The sequence below is a fragment of the Esox lucius genome, chromosome 14, assembly GCF_011004845.1.
Source record: "Esox lucius isolate fEsoLuc1 chromosome 14, fEsoLuc1.pri, whole genome shotgun sequence".
Lineage (NCBI taxonomy): Eukaryota > Metazoa > Chordata > Actinopteri > Esociformes > Esocidae > Esox > Esox lucius.
The window spans coordinates 29,731,086-29,750,913 of record NC_047582.1 but is presented as its reverse complement, the minus strand read 5'-3'; the positions used below and the strand labels follow the sequence as shown (position 1 = coordinate 29,750,913).

Genomic DNA, 19,828 nt, shown 5'->3' with positions numbered 1-19,828 from the left:
GATAAATGAGGTGTAGATTACGAAATCATACAAATATTGCCAGGCTTCGCGGGCTGTCGGAATACACCTCAGCTACTCAGAATCAGCCGTACATTAGTCAGAATCAGCCGTACATTAGTCAGAATCAGCCGATCATTCGTCAGAATCAGACCCAATTTACTCAGAAATCCCCTGAAAGGTATACGTGGGATAAGAAAACCCACAGAATCAGTGTACAGCACTCATCTAGGTGTGCACGTACGTTTAAGCACCAGGCTCAGTGTGGCCTTGGTGATTAAATCCAAGAACCGTTTGTTAGCTGGCCCAATTCCCTGTTCCCAGTGGGCTACCCAGTGGGCTACCCAGTGGGCTACCCAGTGGGCTACCCAGTGGGCTACCCAGTGGGCTACCCAGTGGGCTACCCCCCCCCCCCACCGCCCCCCCCCACCGCCTAACCCCCTTAGGGACTCTTAGGGTTACAGCCTCTTGAAATACACTGTATGGAACATAGGTGTCCAGATAGATCATATTGCATGACATGCTGTGTGTGCGTGGGTGTGTGTTTGTGGGTGTTGTGTGTGTGTGTGTGTGTGTGTGTGGAATGTATGTCAGTGTCTTTGTGTGTTGTACAGTATATGTGGTGAGTGTGTATGCGCGTGTAGTGGCTGCTGTGATAAAGGAGCGCATCACAACAAACCCACACACACACACACACACACACACACACACACTCAAAAAAACACACAAACACACTTATACACAGGCAGTTAGGTACACATGTATAGGCACACACACACACACACACACACACACACACAAACAGAGTCAGTGTTTTTGTATGGTAATCTGAGCCAGTCTTTCTGACAGGGGTCTCTGCCCACAGACACACACTTCAAGTCGCTGTCATAAACTCCGGGTTTAACGGCCGGCCGCCTGGCGGAACGCAGCACGGGAACAAATGTCACAGAGTCCCCGCTGATGATGCTGATGACGACCGTGTCATCATCCGCTCATAACACGCACACACACACACACACGCACACACACACACGCACACACAAAAAAGCACACTTCAAATCATGCAGCCGTGAAACCCCAACTGCCTGCACACCCGCCAATCATTCTGGGAGGCGGGAGACAAACAGCAGATGGGTGCGCGTGATTTGACGGGTCGTTAAAGTGACAGGCCAGTGACAGGCAGGCGGGATCAAGGACCTGATGTTGTGTGTGTGTGTGTGTGTATGTGTGTTGGCGCCTCCTCTCTCCAGCCTCCCTCCTTCTCCTTTTTCTTCTCCCTCTATTTTTTCTTCTTTCTCATCGTCTCATCACTTTGTCTGTGGCAATCCCTCCCCCCACACCTTGAGATGACATAAACACACACAGACACACACACACACCGCCGACTCTAAACAGAGCCTCACAGCCTGTGTGAGATGACAGAAAACACACTTGGAATGTCAGAACAGAGGCTTTCTTTGATCCAATGCAATGACAAAGAATAACACACACAGATGGATGGAGAAATACACTGATAATGATATTCTCCCTTGTTGTGTGTGTGTGTGTTTCTGTGTGTGGCAATGAGTGTGTGTTTTTATGGCAATGCGCACATTATTAAATGGAAGCACATACATCAAACACAGCCTGGGCCCACTCGCAGTCACAACAACTCAAAAGCGGCAGAAAACAAAAACTGCCCAGATCACGTAAAAAAGGGCCACACCAAACTAAAACCATAAAAAGGGCACTGGTGAAAGATTCAAGCACCATCACTCTCCCCTCAGCTCTCTCCATCTCTTCCTCACCTACACCTTATGAGATCAAAGCCATCAAAGCCTAAGTTAAATCAGATTTTCATGAAACCATAAAAAGGCAGTAGAAGAATCTGAACCGCATTTCCTTCTTTCCTTGATAAGTCCTTAAGGGATTTTCAAAGATATAACTTCTAAAACTAAAATTTAACCCCCCCCCCCAAACTGTAATATCCAATACTTTTAATACAGTCATGCTCAAAAGTTTGCATACCCTTGGAGAATTGATAATATACAGCTCCGGAAAAATTAAGAGACCACTGCACCTATTTCTTTCCTTTCCCAAAAAGTTGAAGTGAGGAACAGAAGCCTGCAATTTGCAGTGCTCTCTTAATTTGAACCCTTCTGTTCTTCACTTGGAAAAGTAAGAAAAAGGTGCAGCTGTATGTACCATTTGTAAAGACAGCATGAGTAGTTAACAACACTCTCAGCAGAGTCAGTTCAAAAAGCTCTCAGTTGCAGGTTGAGCTCGGGCTTATAGACATTCAGTACAGCCCACTGTCCTCCTCCTATGCTTGGTTAGTCTACATGTCTCACCAGCTTCTCTACGAACTTTGGCTTAGAAAGATAACAAGATGTTTACAGCCCTTGAAAGGTTTAATCAAAACTATAGCTATCTGTTGTAAGCACATCCTGTACAAGTGAGCAGAGCCGAAAACACATAATGGCTATGGAGTCTGTTTTTCTAAATGACTGGATTATACTTAAAATAAATAATATGACATTATTGTACTATGGAATAAGAAAACGTCTACCACAGTGAGCGGGCAAAACACATCTCTTATTTCTTATTTCTACTAACACTACCACTGCTAATCATACTTTTACAATATTTCTTATGTTTCTAACAATATGAACTTTAATTTCTGAAAAAGCTCTTTGCCTGAGAAGTTTAGAGGGAAGAGACCTCAGACCTTCACATCCACTGGATTTAGGAGAAGGAGATGAGGGGACGAGGAGTCAACAAAAGTATATTGAGACAGTCCCTCTGAAAAGGCACCTCAAAAGCTGTACCTTGAGCAGATCAATCTCTTTGACACAGTCCTGGCGAGCTTTGGCATCCATCATCTCAAATATCTGAAAAGGATGACAGAAAAGTTAGTAGCACTGTCCGACTGTATTTTCAGAAGTTAGTAGCATTGTCCGACTGTGTTGTCAGAAATTAGTACCATTGTCCGACTGTATTGTCAGAGGTTAGTACCATTGTCTGACTGTATTTTCAGAGGTTAGTACCATTGTCTGACTGTATTTTCAGAGGTTAGTACCATTGTCTGACTGTATTGTCAGAGGTATCCCGAAAAATCCTCAGGCAGCTCTAACACACTGCTCAAAAAAATTAAGGGAAAACTTAAATCACCCATGAGGTCTCGATGAACAAAATATATTAAAGACCAAAATCACATAACAGTCAATGGAAACTAAAATGACCAAGTGATTGAGGGCTGGAATCAAGCTCACACCGAAATTCTAAGTAAACAATTGAAATCACAGGCTGTTCTAACTCGCATGAATTTCATCATGGCAACCCATTACGTGACTCAGTAGTGTGTATGGCCCCCACGTGCCTGTATGCACACCGGAAAATGTCTGGGCATGCTCCTGATGAGACGGTGTCCCGGGGGATCTCCTCCCAGACCTGGATCAGGACATCAGTGGGCGGTGTCGGATGCACCGATACATAATGTCCCAGAGGTTCTCAATTGGATTCAGGTCTGGGGAACGTGAGGGCCAGTCATTGGCATCAATGCCTTCGTCATCCAGGAACTGTCTACACACTCTGGCCACATGAGGCTGGGCATTTTCCTGTACCAGGAGGAACCCAGGGCCCACTGCACCAGCGTGAGGTCTGATTTCATCCCAGTACCTAACAGTAGTCAGGGTACCGTTAACTAGCACGTGGAGGTCTGTATGACCCTCCAAGGACAAGCCTCCCCAAACCCTCAATGACCCACCGCCAAACCATTCATGTTGGATGATGTTGCAGCATAACGTTCACCACGGCGTCTCCAGACTCTTTCACGTCTGTCACATGTGCTCAGTGTGAACCTGCTCTCATCTGTGAAGAGAACGTGGTGCCAATGGCGGACCTGTCAATTCTGGTGTTCTCTGGCGAATGCCAATCGAGTTGCACGGTGCTGGGCTGTGAGCACAGGTCCCACTAGAGGACGTCAGGTCCTCACGCCACCCTCATGGAGCCTGTTTCTGACAGTTTGGTCAGAAACATGCACACCAGTAGCCCGCTGGAGGTCATTTTGTAAGGCTCTGGCAATGCTCCTCCTGTTCCTCCTCACACAAAGAAGCAGATACCGGTCCTGCTGCTGGGTTGATGCCCTTCTATGCCCTGTCCAGCTCTCCTTGTGTAACATCCCGTCTCCTGGTATCTACTGTACTGGGAGATACAGCGAACCCTATTGTGACAGCACATATGGATGTACCATCCTGGAGGATTTGGACTGCCTGTGCAACCTGAATGGACTGCAGGTACCCCCTCATGCTACCAGTAGTGACAAGGACACTAGCTAAAGGCAAAACTGGAGAAGAATGAGTCAGAAAGGATAAGGAGAGAGCAATTGACTGGGACCACCACCTACAAAAAACATTCCCTTTTTAAAGGTTGTCTTCAAAACAGTTGACATTGATTCACAATCGCTTATGCTTCCTAACTGGACAGAGTTATATTCCTGAAGTTTAATGGACTTAAACTGTGATGATTCCCTTAATCTTTTTGAGCAATGTATAGCACTGTGGCTCAATCCTGGTCCTCTGGTCCAACCGTTTGTGTTTTTTTGCCACATGTGAAAATGTGTGTACAGGCCTGTTCCAAAACGCACAGAATTTGCTGCACTTGCCTGAAACAAATTTCGCTGAATAAACTGTTGTTTCACCCATAGCAGATTCCACTGTGGGTCGCTGGAGAGAGGATGTGATTCACACCAGAAGGGATTTCTAGCTAGCAGGGACTTTTGCCTTAACTGAGGGATAAACTTGACCTTCCAAAGAAAGCTCTTTAACATACCCACCACCACGACACTCAATATACAACAGCCTCATGCGACTTTGGTTTGTGTTCATTTGGAAAGACAGTGATCATTAACAAAGCACAAGTCATTTCTGCCTAGATGTAACCATAGAGTGACAGAAACATGGAGCTTGACACTGTACCTGGACTTTCTTCAGAGCAACCTGTTGGTCCTCCAGCAGGTATGTGGCTTTGTACACCTCGCTGAACTGGCCCCGGCCAATCTTTTTCTCAATGCGGAAGTTTGACAGCGTGCAGCAAAATTGAAAGCTGGGCATGTTTCTCTGTGTGGGGAACAGAGATGTCTAGCTTTAGTGACAGGGAAACTTGTGCCCCGCTGAGTATGGTTGAAGTGTCCAGGTTGACTTGACAATGACATTTGACGACTGACTTAGCAACAATCAGAAACACACTAGGCACTAGGCAAATGCTCCAGGGGAGCATGAAAATACATCTTAGGAATGTCATGAAATATCCCTAGGACCTACCAGGAACTACACAAAATGTTCAGGGCACCATGAAAATGTTATTTAAAGAATGTCCTCCAACGTTCCTTGGGGACATTACCAGGACCAAGAGAAAACTAGTCGAAAGTGTCAGGGGACCATGACAAAACATTCTGGTGACTTTACGGGACAATGTTTTGACATTCTCAGGAACATCCCAACAACTTTTTTTTGTTTGCTGAGCAGTCTTTAAAAGATTACATTTGAATAATTTAAATGCAGCTCATTCTGAATTACAGACTGAATTACATACATTATTGATCGCATACATTCAGTAGCCATAGAACAACACACTCGGTCCGTGTTTTGTTTTCTACAGTGAAGAAATGATGAATGGGCCAACTGGATGCCGGGGATGATTTAGTAGCCAGGATGGTTTAAAGGGGCAAGACTGAAAAAGTAACCAGGACACCCACACTTACAATTAGCGGCATAGGATCTTTAGTGGCCAGAGAGTCAGGTCACCGGTTCAACATCCCATCTCTGTGTGAACTACGCTCATACCGCAGCGTGGACACGAGGCAACACAAGAGAGAACAGGTTGCAAAGTCTGTGATTGTTGACTGATCGTTAATGACGCCCGTGGCTTCAATTTACATACGGCCTCAGTCGTTCAAAGGTTAGCCGGCTGTCCGGAGGTTCCTGACCGGGTCATTTCTAACATTCCAATGAGGATCAGTGCATACAGCAGTTTCCTAGCGACCGTTTTCAGACCACAGTCTCCAGGGACAGACGCTTCTCTGTTCAGCGGCTGAACATCTGTCTCACTGTGTCACCATGTTTGGCACCACAGTTTGTGGGTAATCGAGGGCAACTTTTTCTTCTGTATGTGTGATCCCAACAGTGACTGAACCCACAAAACTGACATCTCTAGAGTCCCACTCTTATAAACAGTAGCAGAACAGGACCGGCAGGGAGGAGCGCGGCGGCTCAGCTGGTAAGTCAAAGCACCAGAGCCCATATCAGCATCACTGGAACAACCCTCCCATCAGGCCCGCACTTTGACAGACAGCCAGCCGTTACTGACGCCATTTGTAATTGCTGTAATTATTTTATTTGGGGGCCAGTGTGTGTCGATGCTAATGCTGAGTGACACACACACCCTGGTCGACATGTACATAGACTCTTGCCGCTGTGCAATATTCTCAGATGCTAATTTAAATATGCGTGCCGCTGACTCAGATTGGTGTGCTCTATTACAGAGCACTGCCGCTAATTACAGCTAGCCTGATATGCAAATTTGCTAGCCGAGTTGCTGTGTACATCCTTGGCATAGCAGCTAACAGCGCTCTTTTTTAAATCTTCAATAGAAGAGGAAAAATCTATAAATGTATTTCACAGACTGACTGACTGTAGACGGACTGTTGACGGACTGTTGGCTCGCTGTTGGCTCTGCAAATTTTGGGTAAATTCAATTTCACCGTACCTTCGCGTATTTAAGGAGTCTCTGTTATAGTACATCATGTAACTACCGGTGACACGCTGTTTAGCTCAAGGCCCAGGCCGGTTGCCGTTGATTAACACAAAAAATATAATTTCACCCCCAGAAACTCAAAGCATCACGTCTATGAGGTTCCTTAGCTTGAATATTTGACAGTGGAAGTTTTCTCCACTCTCACTGGAATGAATCCCATCCATGCCGACATTGGGGCCTTTTCCAGAAATGTCCACAAAGGGAACGTAGCAGTAATGTACGTTAAGCCACAGATGTGGAGACCACAGGCAGTTGAATCGCTCACAGTCCCGACGGGTCTGACTTTGAACAGCCCAACAGACACGTCAGCCTATTATCACACCCCACTCGCGCTCAAGACCCAGGCCCAAAATGGATCCACTCTAATTTAGTATGTGGCTGCAATCCAACAAATTATAATAGGCCTCCATTGTGCTAGGAAACACGACATGGTCTTCATGGTCCACGTGCAGACAGCAACTTGATGAAACAATCTATTGTAACTGCTCCACATGCAGTGGTGAAACATTTTATCGGAAGTAATTCCGGGGAGTAAAATAAAAAAATAGAGTAAATCTCTTATTTTTATCGGTTTTTTTCTAATTCGAGGTAGAATCCAGGACATGTGTAGAAAACAGGAAGCGCATTGGCAAGTGGCAACACCGCACAATTTAACAACCGATTGTATGTCTGCAGTATAGAGATCACTGATTAAATAATGGTTTTCATTCGAGCCGCTCGCTCCTCTATTCCGAAGCTAAACTAGTGTTTGAAAACAAGAATGACAGTTTTATCTACTGTACACGATCTGCCACTAACTCATCCGCATCGATGTGTCAACAAAACGTGCTCATGAGTCAAAGCAGCCTTTGTTGTTGTTTTTATGTGCTTCACTAAAAAGCCTGAAGTTAATATTAAACCTTTACCTGATGTAAATCAGCATTTCTCAATTTCTCTTTCTGGCCAACAAAAAGCTCAGGGGCTGCAAATTACTCCCTGACATTTAAGAGGGTTTAGTCATTTGGTAGGCTATTGAAACAGTAGATCAGGCCCCAGTAGATTACTGTGACGACGTTCTGCACTGGCCAAAACTAGAGGGAAAGGGAGAGAGAGAGAAAGAGGGAGTGAGAGAGAGAAAGAGGGAGTGAGAGAGAGTGAGAGGGAGTGAGAGAGAGTGAGAGGGAGTGAGAGGGAGTGAGAGAGAGAAAGAGGGAGTGAGAGAGAGAGAAAGAGGGAGTGAGAGAGAGAGAGAAAGAGGGAGTGAGAGAGAGTGAGCGGGAGTGAGAGGGAGTGAGAGAGAGTGAGAGGGAGTGAGAGAGAGAAAGAGGGAGTGAGAGAGATTGAGAGGGAGTGAGAGAGAGTGAGAGTGAGAGAGATTGTCAGACAGGGAACTGATAGAGAACAACTGATTGAGAGAATAGTTTGTGCTGAGTTGAGCAGAGAGGGAGAGAGAGAACAAGAGTCAAAGCCCTTGACTTCCCTCCAGATCCCAGCTTTCTGCTCCAATCCACATGTGCTTCATCACTTCCCAACAAGGACGGCAAGAGCCCTGGGTGATCTGGAAAAGCTCTTCCATAATCGTAATAGTCCACACTCTATCAACGTTATTTTCCTCACCTCTTCCTTCTCTTTTTACGTTCTCTGGCCCTTGGAGCGTCATAAAATCAACCTTAAGAGAAACAAACAGCTTTGCCAGATCAGGTCTCCCAGGCTCTTGAAACGCTATTGGCTGATCCAGAGTGGCGTTGGTTGATTGGCTCATCGGTGTCAACTGAAATACTCTTCACCGGCCGCGGCCACGGGAGACTGTGCTGATGGTGTTTCAAGGGATGCACCAGCGGCGTTCAGGGCCGCTCCGCGCGTTCAGTTGTACGACGTGACGCTCGTTAATGCTGCGGCAGGACTCAAAAGACCGTCAATACCCAACCCACAGAGGTTGGACATTTTCAGTCACCTGGCAACTTTGCTTCAGTGGCTACCATATGTGTCAGAATGCAAGGGTCCATTTCTGCAGTCATTTCCCCTGTCATCATGTTGTGAAGGCCTAACTATACAGGGGAAGGGTGACAGGTGTTCACAGAGGTACCATGAAAGCACAGGAAATGATGACGGTATCGCATGACAAGGCGCAAAACAGGTTTTCTTTTCAAGGAGAGGGGAGCGGTCTTCCTATTCAACATGGTTGGCTAATTGCACTTAACCACTAATTACAGGCTCTGTGCTGCCGTCCTATGGGGCACGACAACAGCCATTCTTTCAATATCAAGCTGGCACAGTTTGTATCATAATCAACCGCCGCCGCTGCTGTCAAAGCCAAAGGAAGAGGAGATCACGGCTGATTCATTGTTTACAGTCAGGAGAAAGCTTTGAAAATTGTTAAATGACATGTTTGCTAAGAGTTTCCGCTAAGATCTAGTTAGGGACACCTGCTTGCCTACTGACACAGCTCTTCATGATGTCAAGGGCTTTTGTGCAAAGCAAAGCTGCTTTTTTTCCACCCCAGGAAATCATCTTAAGACCTTCTGTGCCCTTAGAACCATTGTAAAAATGCTATGGTTTGTACTACTATTGTATTTAAGGTTGAAAGCAATGCTCACAAATTATTTGATGTTGTAAAATGTAGATATTTAACTGAATATATTTATTTTATTTGCCCACATTAACACACACACACACACACACACACGCGCGCACGCACACACCAGTGCAGACTAGAGTATGGTTCAACCTGATCATCTTGTCCAGGCATCTTGTAGAGGTTCTTTTTCTGGTTGTCTAGGTTGTGCTGGTGATGGCTGTTCTGGGGCTCCATTATGGCTGTGGCATTCCAGGCCCCTTCACCCCTAGTAGATATAAGACAAAGAGAGACAACTAACTTAGTCTTTGTCAGCTTGTGTGAGTGTGTGTCTGTGTGTGAGAGAGAGAGAGAGAGAGAGAGAGAGAGAGAGAGAGAGAGAGAGAGAGAGAGAGATATAGCCAGTCCTTCTCAAAACATTTTCTGATTTGCTCGTTCTTCAAAATCCATTTGTCGGAGAGGAAGGAGGCAGTGAAGAAAAGCCAGCACAAGGCTTTACCACTATACCACTGACTCATCAGACACATGCAACCAGCATGCCGAGACGTCAGCCAGTTACATCTTACAAACAATATGAGAACAGACAGAATATACCACTCAGACAGACAGAATATACCACTCAGACAGACAGAATATACCACTCAGACAGACAGAATATACCACTCAGACAGGCAGAATATACCACTCAGACAGACAGAATATACCACTCAGACAGACAGAATATACCACTCAGACACATACCAAGCAGGCAGGTACTGTGTACATGAGAAACAAAGTAAATTGTAAACTCTGGCTGATATTATTTCATGGATCAATGAACGATGTGTCTACGACTCCTTTTCTGCCAAGCACACAACTTTTACTCCATATTTACATACCCGGGGAGGTGTGAAGGCCTACTGTCAAGGCCCAAGCAGAAAATGCAGATTATACAAAACCAATGCCACAAAAAAACACACAAGTAAAAACACACACACAAACACACATACATACATAGAGAGCACAGTCGGCTCTGGCAAATCTGATGATACTCTGGTTTTCGCAGATGGGGTAACGATCCCAAAGGCTGAGACGAGAGAGACTAGTGGGTGTCTGTTACGGAGGCCTACAGCAAAGTGCACTGCACGTCAGAGCTGTGAGCTTGTCCTCGACAGCGTTACAGCCTATCAGAGCAGAGTTCTAGTGACGGTAGCCAACAGCGTCTTTCCAACCCACAGTTTCCACCTTCTTGTGGCAGCGCTGTTCAGATAAAAGGGCCTCAGATCAGAGGCACTGTGTGCATAGTCATTCCATTAGTAAAAAGTGTTACTTTATTATACCACACAAGTCACCTTATACCACACAAGTCACAAAGTCACCTATTAAGTACAGGAAATCATTTCTATGATGTAACCTGCATTATTTCATCTGCGGTGATCAATGAAGGCCAACATTCAACGAGACAATAAAAACATGAACTAATGTCAATCCCTGATTTGGGATTTGTTGATGCGGCATCCAAATAGGCCTACCTTATGTTCAAATAGCCATAAATCCCCTTTGGCTACGGTCTGAAAAGTCATATGGTACAGTCCAAGTGTGCCAGAAGTTGCACAAAATTTTCACAGCCTTTAAGCAGCAGTTCACAGGGCTATGGTCTAGGCGAGGTTGATTTGGAATTTAGAAAATCACATGTTCTAAATACAGAGTGTAATTGAATCTAGTCAGTCACATGCCTTCTGACATATGCTGACATCAGGTGGCAAGACATTGAATTACATCATCTTCCAACGTAGTCATCATCCTGACCGTTATATACACCATATATAAAACTGTCACCTAAAGAGTTTGTCTCCAAACGTTCTAATTGTAACCCTGTGATGTGGAGCACTTGCAATCAGCTGAACTCAACAGTATTTACAAAGACAGCTTCGTGGGAAATATCTGTAGTTACTACACTAGTCAGAGCCATAACAGATTATGGGACATTCTTATTAAGAGTCACTGTTCTAACACGGGTCTTTCAGACGTTTTAAATACTTTATTTGAATCCACAGTCAGAGCGTGAAGTGCCTAAGCCCAAGGCCTTCAGACTCTCATCGAGTTCCATGGGAAGTTATGTTTTAAATTCTTTGTCACTGGAGGTTTTGAGTGGTTAGGGGTCAATGTTTTTTGAAGAGAAACAGCTTTGTTCTGTGTGAGGTCCCTTTGAAAAATGTAAGAGGGGGAAGAAGCAAGTGAGTTTAAGAGAAAGACGATACGCTACAGACAAGGATCAGTCATGGTTGCTACACAAACCCAATGTGCGTGCAGTGTGTGTGTGCGTTTTCGAGGAGTACTACAGCGGCACTCATGCAGACACACTAATCTTATCATTGAAATCTGGCCTGTGGGCTGCCACAATAAGCACAATCACCTCTTCATCCGCTCCCTCCAACTTCACCAAATGGAAAAAAAAATTATCTTGGCCTGCGAGAAAGCAGCACTTGCTTTCCTCTGAATCATATTCTGTTCTTAGAAAAGGATTACTGAGGCAAAACGTGCGTGCGGATTTGTGTCAGTCTGCGTTGGTGTTCGCGCGTGCGTGCGTGTGTGTGTGTGTGTGTGTGTGTGTGTGTGTGTGTTTCGCGAGCCTCCACACGTCTATTTCAGTCTGCGCAGTTTTTCACAGGTTCTGCGTCATGTGAATGCCTGTCTGTATTTTCAGTCTTTTATTTATGTGCATCCATGTATTTGTGGCTGTGTCAGTCGAGGGATAAAATTAACTACTTTTTTTATTTTATTGAGGACTCACTTTTTGTAAAAGTAATTGAAAAAACAGAAATAGTCTCTTCACCAAGGTCTGGTGTGTGGGTGATTGTGTTAGCATCATAGGATATGCATTTTTACCAAATAAGAAGCAGTTACAGTCCTGGTTTCAACAAAAGGTAATCCATCTTTCCAGAGCTGATGAAAGACTGCATACTTGGACTGTGCTTTATATCTACATATTCTTTTTGCTATTTATGGAATTTTCAAAGATATTGTTTCCACAGTGTCTTAAAAACACAGTTTCAAGACCAATCACCAACACGGGTAGCTAATTCATTTCCCTAAAAACAGCCTCTCAAGTGTCAAAAAGTTCAACCGTGACATTTTCTACTTTTATCTTATAAGGATGAGTGAAAACTTCATAAATCCCGTACGGAACACACTTAGTTGGGCATATAAAGCGTGAATGCTTCAACTATAACAGTAGCATTTAAAAAGACCCAAAGCCTAAACTGTATAAAATGTGTCTTACCAAGTGTACAGCTCCAGAACTGCAAATTGAAAGCTTCTGTTCCTCACTCAAAACTTTCCTTTTCAACTCTTTGGGAAAGAAAAAGGTGCAGAGGTCTCTTAATTTTTTCCGGAGATGTATTGATCTTGTTTTCAGATTAACAATCTAACCATCCTTTAAATAAGTTAAATTTTTGCCGGACCGCGTAAACGGAGCCGGCCTAGAAAAGCGAATGTCACTGACCGACCGACCAATCGACTGTTGTTACATAGCATAGTGGTCAGAGACACGGACTACGAAACAACAGGTCTTGCATTCGGCTCCCGTCACAGTCACACACGCCTCAAATATAGTTGCATTTTCTTATTTTTTAAAGATATTTTTGGCGGTGTAGATATTAAATCTGTCCATATGAGTGAGTTGCTGCAAGTTAAAGGCTAGACAATGTCCAGGGGGAACCCTAAGGGACACATAAGGGTAATTAACACCAAAAACAGATGAGACTAGATTTGTCTCGCGTAGCCAGAACTTGGGTAACAGCACAAGGTCTGCTAACAATGCTAGCTTTTCTTGCATGCTAAAAGCAAAAAAAAAAATAAGATTCCACTGTGTAAGATTTTTCATTCAGTCATTCAAATATTCTGAAAGTACCACCATACATGTCCACCAAACCCCAGATTAAAGAGAAATTAAGTATTTGTGACAACAATGAGTTAGGATGCAGTCATTTAGGAATAGTATTCCATGATATCCTTCTAAGCTACAGTTCACCTCTCCACTCCGGTCATCATTGCCATGATTTCCCCTTCCTGCTTCCTTTCAAGCTGCAATGCTAGCACACCCTCACATCCTCCTAAGCGAGCCATGGAATAAACACATAATGAATGTCATTTTGGCATCTAAACACCTCAATTATACATCATTGAATGTAATGTATACACACACACACACACACACACACACACACACACGTACATATATACACACATATACATACATACATACATACATACATATATACATATATACATACATACATACATACATACATACATATATACAGTGGGGAGAACAATTATTTGATACACTGACGATTTTGCAGGTTTTCCTACTTACAAAGCATGTAGAGGTCTGTCATTTTTATCGTAAGTACACTTCAACTGTGAGAGACGGAATCTAAAAATCCAGAAAATCTCATTGTATGATTTTTAAATAATTAATTTGTATTTTATTGCATGACATTTATTGCATGAAGCCCTCCTATTCTCCACTCATTACCTGTATTAACTGCACCTGTTTGAACTTGTTACCTGTATAAAAGACACCTGTCCACACGCTCAATCAAACAGACTCCAACCTCTCCACAATGGCCAAGACAGAGAGCTGTTTAAGGATATCAGGGATAAAAATATAGACCTGCACAAGGCTGGGATGGGCTACAGGACAATAGGCAAGCAGCTTGGTGAGAAGGCAACAAATGTTTGGGCAATTATTAGAAAATGGAAGAAGTTCACGATGACGGTCAATCTCCCTCTGTCTGGGCCTCAATGCAAGATCTCACCTCGTGGGGCATCAATGATTATGAGGAAGGTGATATAGGTTTCTGTACCAATTATTAAGTTCTGCTTTTCTGATGTATCAAATACTTATTTCATGCAATAAAATGCAAATTAATTACTTAAAAATCATACAATATGATTTTCTGGATTTTTGTTTTAGATTCCGTCACTCACAGTTGAAGAGTACCTATGATAAAAATTACAGACTTCTACATGCTTTGTAACTGGGAAAACCTGCAAAATCGGCAATGTATCAAATACTTGTTCTCCCCACTGTACATACATACATATACACACATACACACATATATATATATATATATATATATATATATACATACATACATAAAGGAATATTAGGAACACCTGTTCAATTTCTCATTAATGCAATTATCTAATCAACCAATCACATGGCAGTTGCTTCAATGCATTTAGGGGTGTGGTCCTGGTCAAGACAATCTCCTGAACTCCAAACTGAATGTCAGAATGGGAAAGAAAGGTGATTTAAGCAATTTTGAGCGTGGCATGGTTGTTGGTGCCAGACGGGCCAGTCTGAATATTTCACAATCTGCTCAGTTACTGGGATTTTCACGCACAACCATTTCTAGGGTTTACAAAGAATGGTGTGAAAAGGGAAAAACATCCAGTATGCGGCAGTCCTGTGGGCAAAAATGCCTTGTTGATGCTAGAGGTCAGAGGAGAATGGGCCGACTGATTCAAGCTGATAGAAGAGCAACATTGACTGAAATAACCACTCGTTACAACCGAGGTATGCAGCAAAGCATTCGTGAAGCCACAACACGCACAACCTTGAGGCGGATGGGCTACAACAGCAGAAGACCCCACCGGGTACCACTCATCTCCACTACAAATAGGAAAAATAAGCTACAATTTGCTCACCAAAATTGGACAGTTGAAGACTGGAAGAATGTTGCCTGGTCTGATGAGTCTCGATTTCTGTTGATGGTAGAGTCAGAATTTGGCGTAAACAGAATGAGAACATGGATCCATCATGCCTTGTTACCACTGTGCAGGCTGGTGGTGGTGGTGTAATGGTGTGGGGGATGTTTTCTTGGCACACTTTAGGCCCCTTAGTGCCAATTGGCCTACTTCCAGCAGGAAAATGCACCATGTCACAAAGCTCGAATCATTTCAAATTGGTTTCTTGAACATGACAATGAGTTCACTGTACAGAAATGCCCCCCACAGTCACCAGATCTCAACCCAATAGAGCATCTTTGGGATGTGGTGGAATGGGAGCTTGGTGCCCTGGATGTGCATCCCACAAATCTCCAACTGCAAGATGCTATCCTATCAATATGGGCCAACATTTCTAAAGAATGCTTTCAGCACCTTGTTGAATCAATGCCACGTAGAATTAAGGCAGTTCTGAAGGCGAAAGGGGGTCAAACACAGTATTAGTAGAGTGTTCCTGATAATCCTTTAGTTGAGTGTATATATATATATACACACAGCTCCGAAAAATTTATGAGACCACTGCACCTTTTTCTTTCTTCCAAAAAAGTTGAAAAGGAAGGTTTTGAGTGAGGAACAGAAGTGTTAAAATTAAGAGACCACAAATTGAACGCTTCTATTCCTCACTCAAAACTTTCCTTTTCAACTTTTTGGTGGTCTCTTAATTTTTTCCGGAGCTGTATATATATATATATATATATATATATACACACACATACACACACAGAGTTTACTAATTCAGTGGTTCTCGACTCCAGGTCTCAGATTCCCGAGCACTGCTGGTTGTCATTCTAACCCTTTAATCAGGGGCAAATTAAAACCTGGAGCATTTGGCGAACAGAATTACCTACCAGGTAGAACAGAAAACCCGCAGCTCACAGGATGCCCAGGTACAGAGTTGAGAACCACTATACAGATTTATTCTGATTTCACTTGCATGCAATTCTACATTCCCTCTCCGTGGGCCCGGAGACTTTATCAGGGCAGGAATGCATTGAACTCCCTAAGACCACGGCTTGCTGCATTGACAGACTTCTAACTCTCAGTCGGGAAACTCGTAAAGGTCTGGAAAGCCATTTATGTAAACCAGTCCAGGCCGTCAGTGATAGAATCGTTTCCATAATACAGTAGAAGAACGCTTAGAATGCAGGCAGAGTCTGCGAGGCTTGCCACGATCGTCATCAAGAACTATTACCAAGCATCATTATTAACAATGCTGTGAGGCCAGACTGTTTGGCGTGCCAATGATCAAAGGAATACTTAAGACAGCGCAAACAGACCAGGGACCATCTGTCTTGGTCTCAGAATAGACTTACTATCCTAGACGTAAATCTGACCCGCTCAAACTGATAGGTTGTGTTCGTTAACAGAAGACCAACGGGTACCTGAAACTAACGGAAGGGGACTGGTTTTTTGGGGGGTACTCGTGGGCGTATTTTGCGAACGTCTAACAACCCAATGTTTGGGATCTCATCATGGACAACTTTAGCAGTTTTGATACTTTGCATGTTGGTAAACTCTTCCCCTAACCTGAACCCTGACCCCTCGCCCAGCTAACCAATGAACGGGGGAACCTCACTAAAATGAGCAACAACCAATCGGAATTAGTGAAGAATAATAAGTATTGAAAATAACACATTTTACAAATTGCAATTCATAAAATATTATGTGAATTGTAAGCATAGTGACTTTCAGAATTATTGTCCACCTAAGTAAAGACACGGCTCAAAGAAATCAAGGGAGCACTTAAATCGCATCGGGTCTCGATGAATGAAATATATTAAAGATCAAAATCTTTACTGTACATTGTGTAATTCGTTGAGAACAAAATTACGTCACAATGGTCAATGGGAACCAAAATCACCAACCGATTGAGGACTGGATTCAAACAAACACTGAGAATCAAAGTAAAGAATCGAAATTACAGGCTGTTCCAACTTCCGTGAATTTCATCATGGCAACTCATGTGACTCATTAGAGTGTATGGCCCCCACATGCCTGTATGCACTCCGGACAACATCTGCTCCAGATGAGACGGTGGATGGGGTCCTGGGGGATCTCCTCCCAGAACTGGATCAGGACATCAGTGAGCTCCTGGACAGTCTGTGGCGCTACTTGGCGGCTTCAGATGCACCGATACATAATGTCCCAGAGATTCTCAATTGGATTCAGGTCTGGGGAACATGAGGGCCAGTCAATGGCATCAATGCCTACGTCATCTAGGAACTGCCTACACACTCTGGCCACATGAGGCCAGGAATTGTCCTGTACCAGGAGGAACCCAAGACCCACTGCACCAGAGTAAGGTCTGACAATGGGTCTGAGGGTTTCATCCCGCTGCCTAACAGCCATCAGGGTACCATTGGCTAGCACGTGGAGATCTGTGCGACCTTCCAAGGATATGCCTCCCCAGACCATCACTGACCCACCGCCAAACCGATGATGTTGCAGACAGCATTAACGTTCACCATGACATCTTCAGACTCGTCTGTCACAGTGTGAACCTGCTCTCATATCACCTCCACCCATAGTGAGAAGAATGATTTAAGAGGCAAAGAAATCTCCAAGGATAAAAGTTGGTATTTTTTTTAAATCTTGGGTTCACCAAGTCACCAAACAATGATTAAGGATCTCAAATGTCTTCACCCACCTTATCAAACATTACAGGAGACCACTCAGGCCTGTTAACTTGGACGAGGGAGGGTGCACAAAGTACTAAATGCTGAGAAGCTAATCGTGGCTACTTATTTTCCTTTGAACAGTTTCCACTAAATAAAATCTTTAATTCATATGATATTTTGTGCAAGATCAAGCTGATAAAGAGCAATGTTTTTTTCCCACAGATTCCTTGGTCACATTTGCCTAGGGTGCAAAAAATTCTGGAGGGCACTGTAATCTGCTGAAAAGATCAATGGACATCCACAAAACTAACACGTCAAATCAAATGGAACATTAGCACTGCATTCACAATGATGCTCGTTGGTGCGGTTGTGTAATTCAAGGGATGTCAGTGACGACAATGAAAAGCTGCATGGTGCAATGCTGCAAGCCGCCACTCACACAACACTTACCGAGGGGTTTCACCGCTGGCCTAAAAGTGTGCCTGGCCTTTCAGAGAGACGTCATCAACAACCACACAGCCATAGCTGAGATGCGCAGGGTTTCATACACACACACACACACACACGCACACGGCTGTGGTTAATATCAGAACTTCTATGGTAACGATCAAGGAAATGAGAGACCAAGTGATGAAAGGGGAACCGAGTAAAAGTAGCTCAACGTCTGAAAGGTCTTTGTTTCCGCATGTTTCCCGCCTCCGTGTTAGTCACCGAAATTGCTATGGAGCCTTTTTATCTTGTTTAATACTGACTGCTGCATATATTTCACGGACAGAGGATTTATTGCAGTGGACAGCGGTACCCTGTTAACCTCATAAACCTTCAGTGAAACTATACATGAACCTAACCCTTTACCTATACTTCCTCAGTTAAGCTATACCTGAACCTAACCTAAACCTAACCATCTACCTATACACCCTCAATTGAACTAGATCTGAAACCAAACTAAACATAACCCTTAACCTATACTTCCTCATTTAAACTATACCTATACCTGTACCTAACCTAAACCTAACCCAGTTAAACTGACCTTCATTTATTTTGTCAGCTATGCTTACATTTATTCTTCATCAAATAATCATTATCAAATAAACCACCCATTCATCCACTCATGTATCTACCCACCCACCCATTCAGATTATCGAGTGCGTTACCCATCGTCTGAGTATATGGATCTTTTAGTATTCTCATCATCAATGCCTCTCTTTACCACATCGAAATAAATACATACAAAGGTTTCCCCTTTAGCCTTAGATCGTATTTCAACATTAATCATTATCCGTGATAGCCCAAACCTCATGAGGCGACCTCAGATTAGAGACATGATTATGCTCTTACTTGTGGCTCTAACCAAACTCTCCCTCTTCACTCACTGTACACACCTATCAGTTGACAGGTCCCTCCTTCTACACATCATGAAGTGTAAACCAAAGATTGCCACATCACACCGCTAGCTTCACTTTCAGACTTTCAGATAGCACAGCTTACATCAGAGTATTTTATACATTACACACACACACACACACACACACAGTATAGACACATACATAATGCATAGATACACACATCACATACTCCACCGCATAGACATACAGTTAGGTCCAGAAATATTTGGACACTGACACAAGTTCTATTATTCTGGCTGTTAACCAAAATATATTCAAGTTACAGTTAAATACTGAATATGGGCTTAAAGTGCAGTCTCTCAGCTTTAATTTGAGGGTATTCACATCCAAATTGGAGGAAGGATTTAGGCTCTTTAATATGTAGCCCCCTCTTTTTCGAGGGACCAAAAGTAATTAGACGACTCAAAAGCTGTTTCATGGACAGGTGTGGGCTATTCCTTGGTTATTTCTTCATCAATTAAGCAGGTAAAAGGTCTGGAGTTGATTCCAGGTGTGGCATTCACCCACAACATGCGGTCAAAGGAGCTCTCAATGCAAGTGAAACAGGCCATCCTTAGGCTGCAAACAAAAAATATCCATCAGAAAGATAGCAGGAACATTAGGAGTGGCCAAATCAACAGTTTGGTAAATTTTGAGAAACAATTACACACTGCATCACAAAACGGCCTGGACGTCCACAGAAC

The 19,828-nt window shown here is 43.6% G+C and overlaps 1 protein-coding gene across 5 annotated transcripts in view; it reads right to left on the bottom strand.

Moving 5' to 3' along the window:
* Positions 1 to 19,828, bottom strand: part of nek6 (NIMA-related kinase 6) — a 71,123-nt gene that overhangs the window by 15,352 nt on the left and 35,943 nt on the right. For 3 of the 5 annotated variants that reach the window (XM_029125065.2, XM_029125067.2, XM_029125068.2), the window contains exons 2-4: positions 9,497 to 9,611; positions 4,953 to 5,093; positions 2,805 to 2,867 (exon numbers count right to left, since the gene is read on the bottom strand). In XM_029125065.2, coding sequence (XP_028980898.1) covers positions 2,805 to 2,867; positions 4,953 to 5,093; positions 9,497 to 9,611 — 319 coding nt within the window. Of the gene's footprint in view, positions 1 to 2,804; positions 2,868 to 4,952; positions 5,094 to 9,496; positions 9,612 to 10,336; positions 10,435 to 12,605; positions 12,630 to 19,828 lie in introns of those variants that run through there. The other 2 variants (XM_029125069.2, XM_029125066.2) reach the window with 2 other exon arrangements.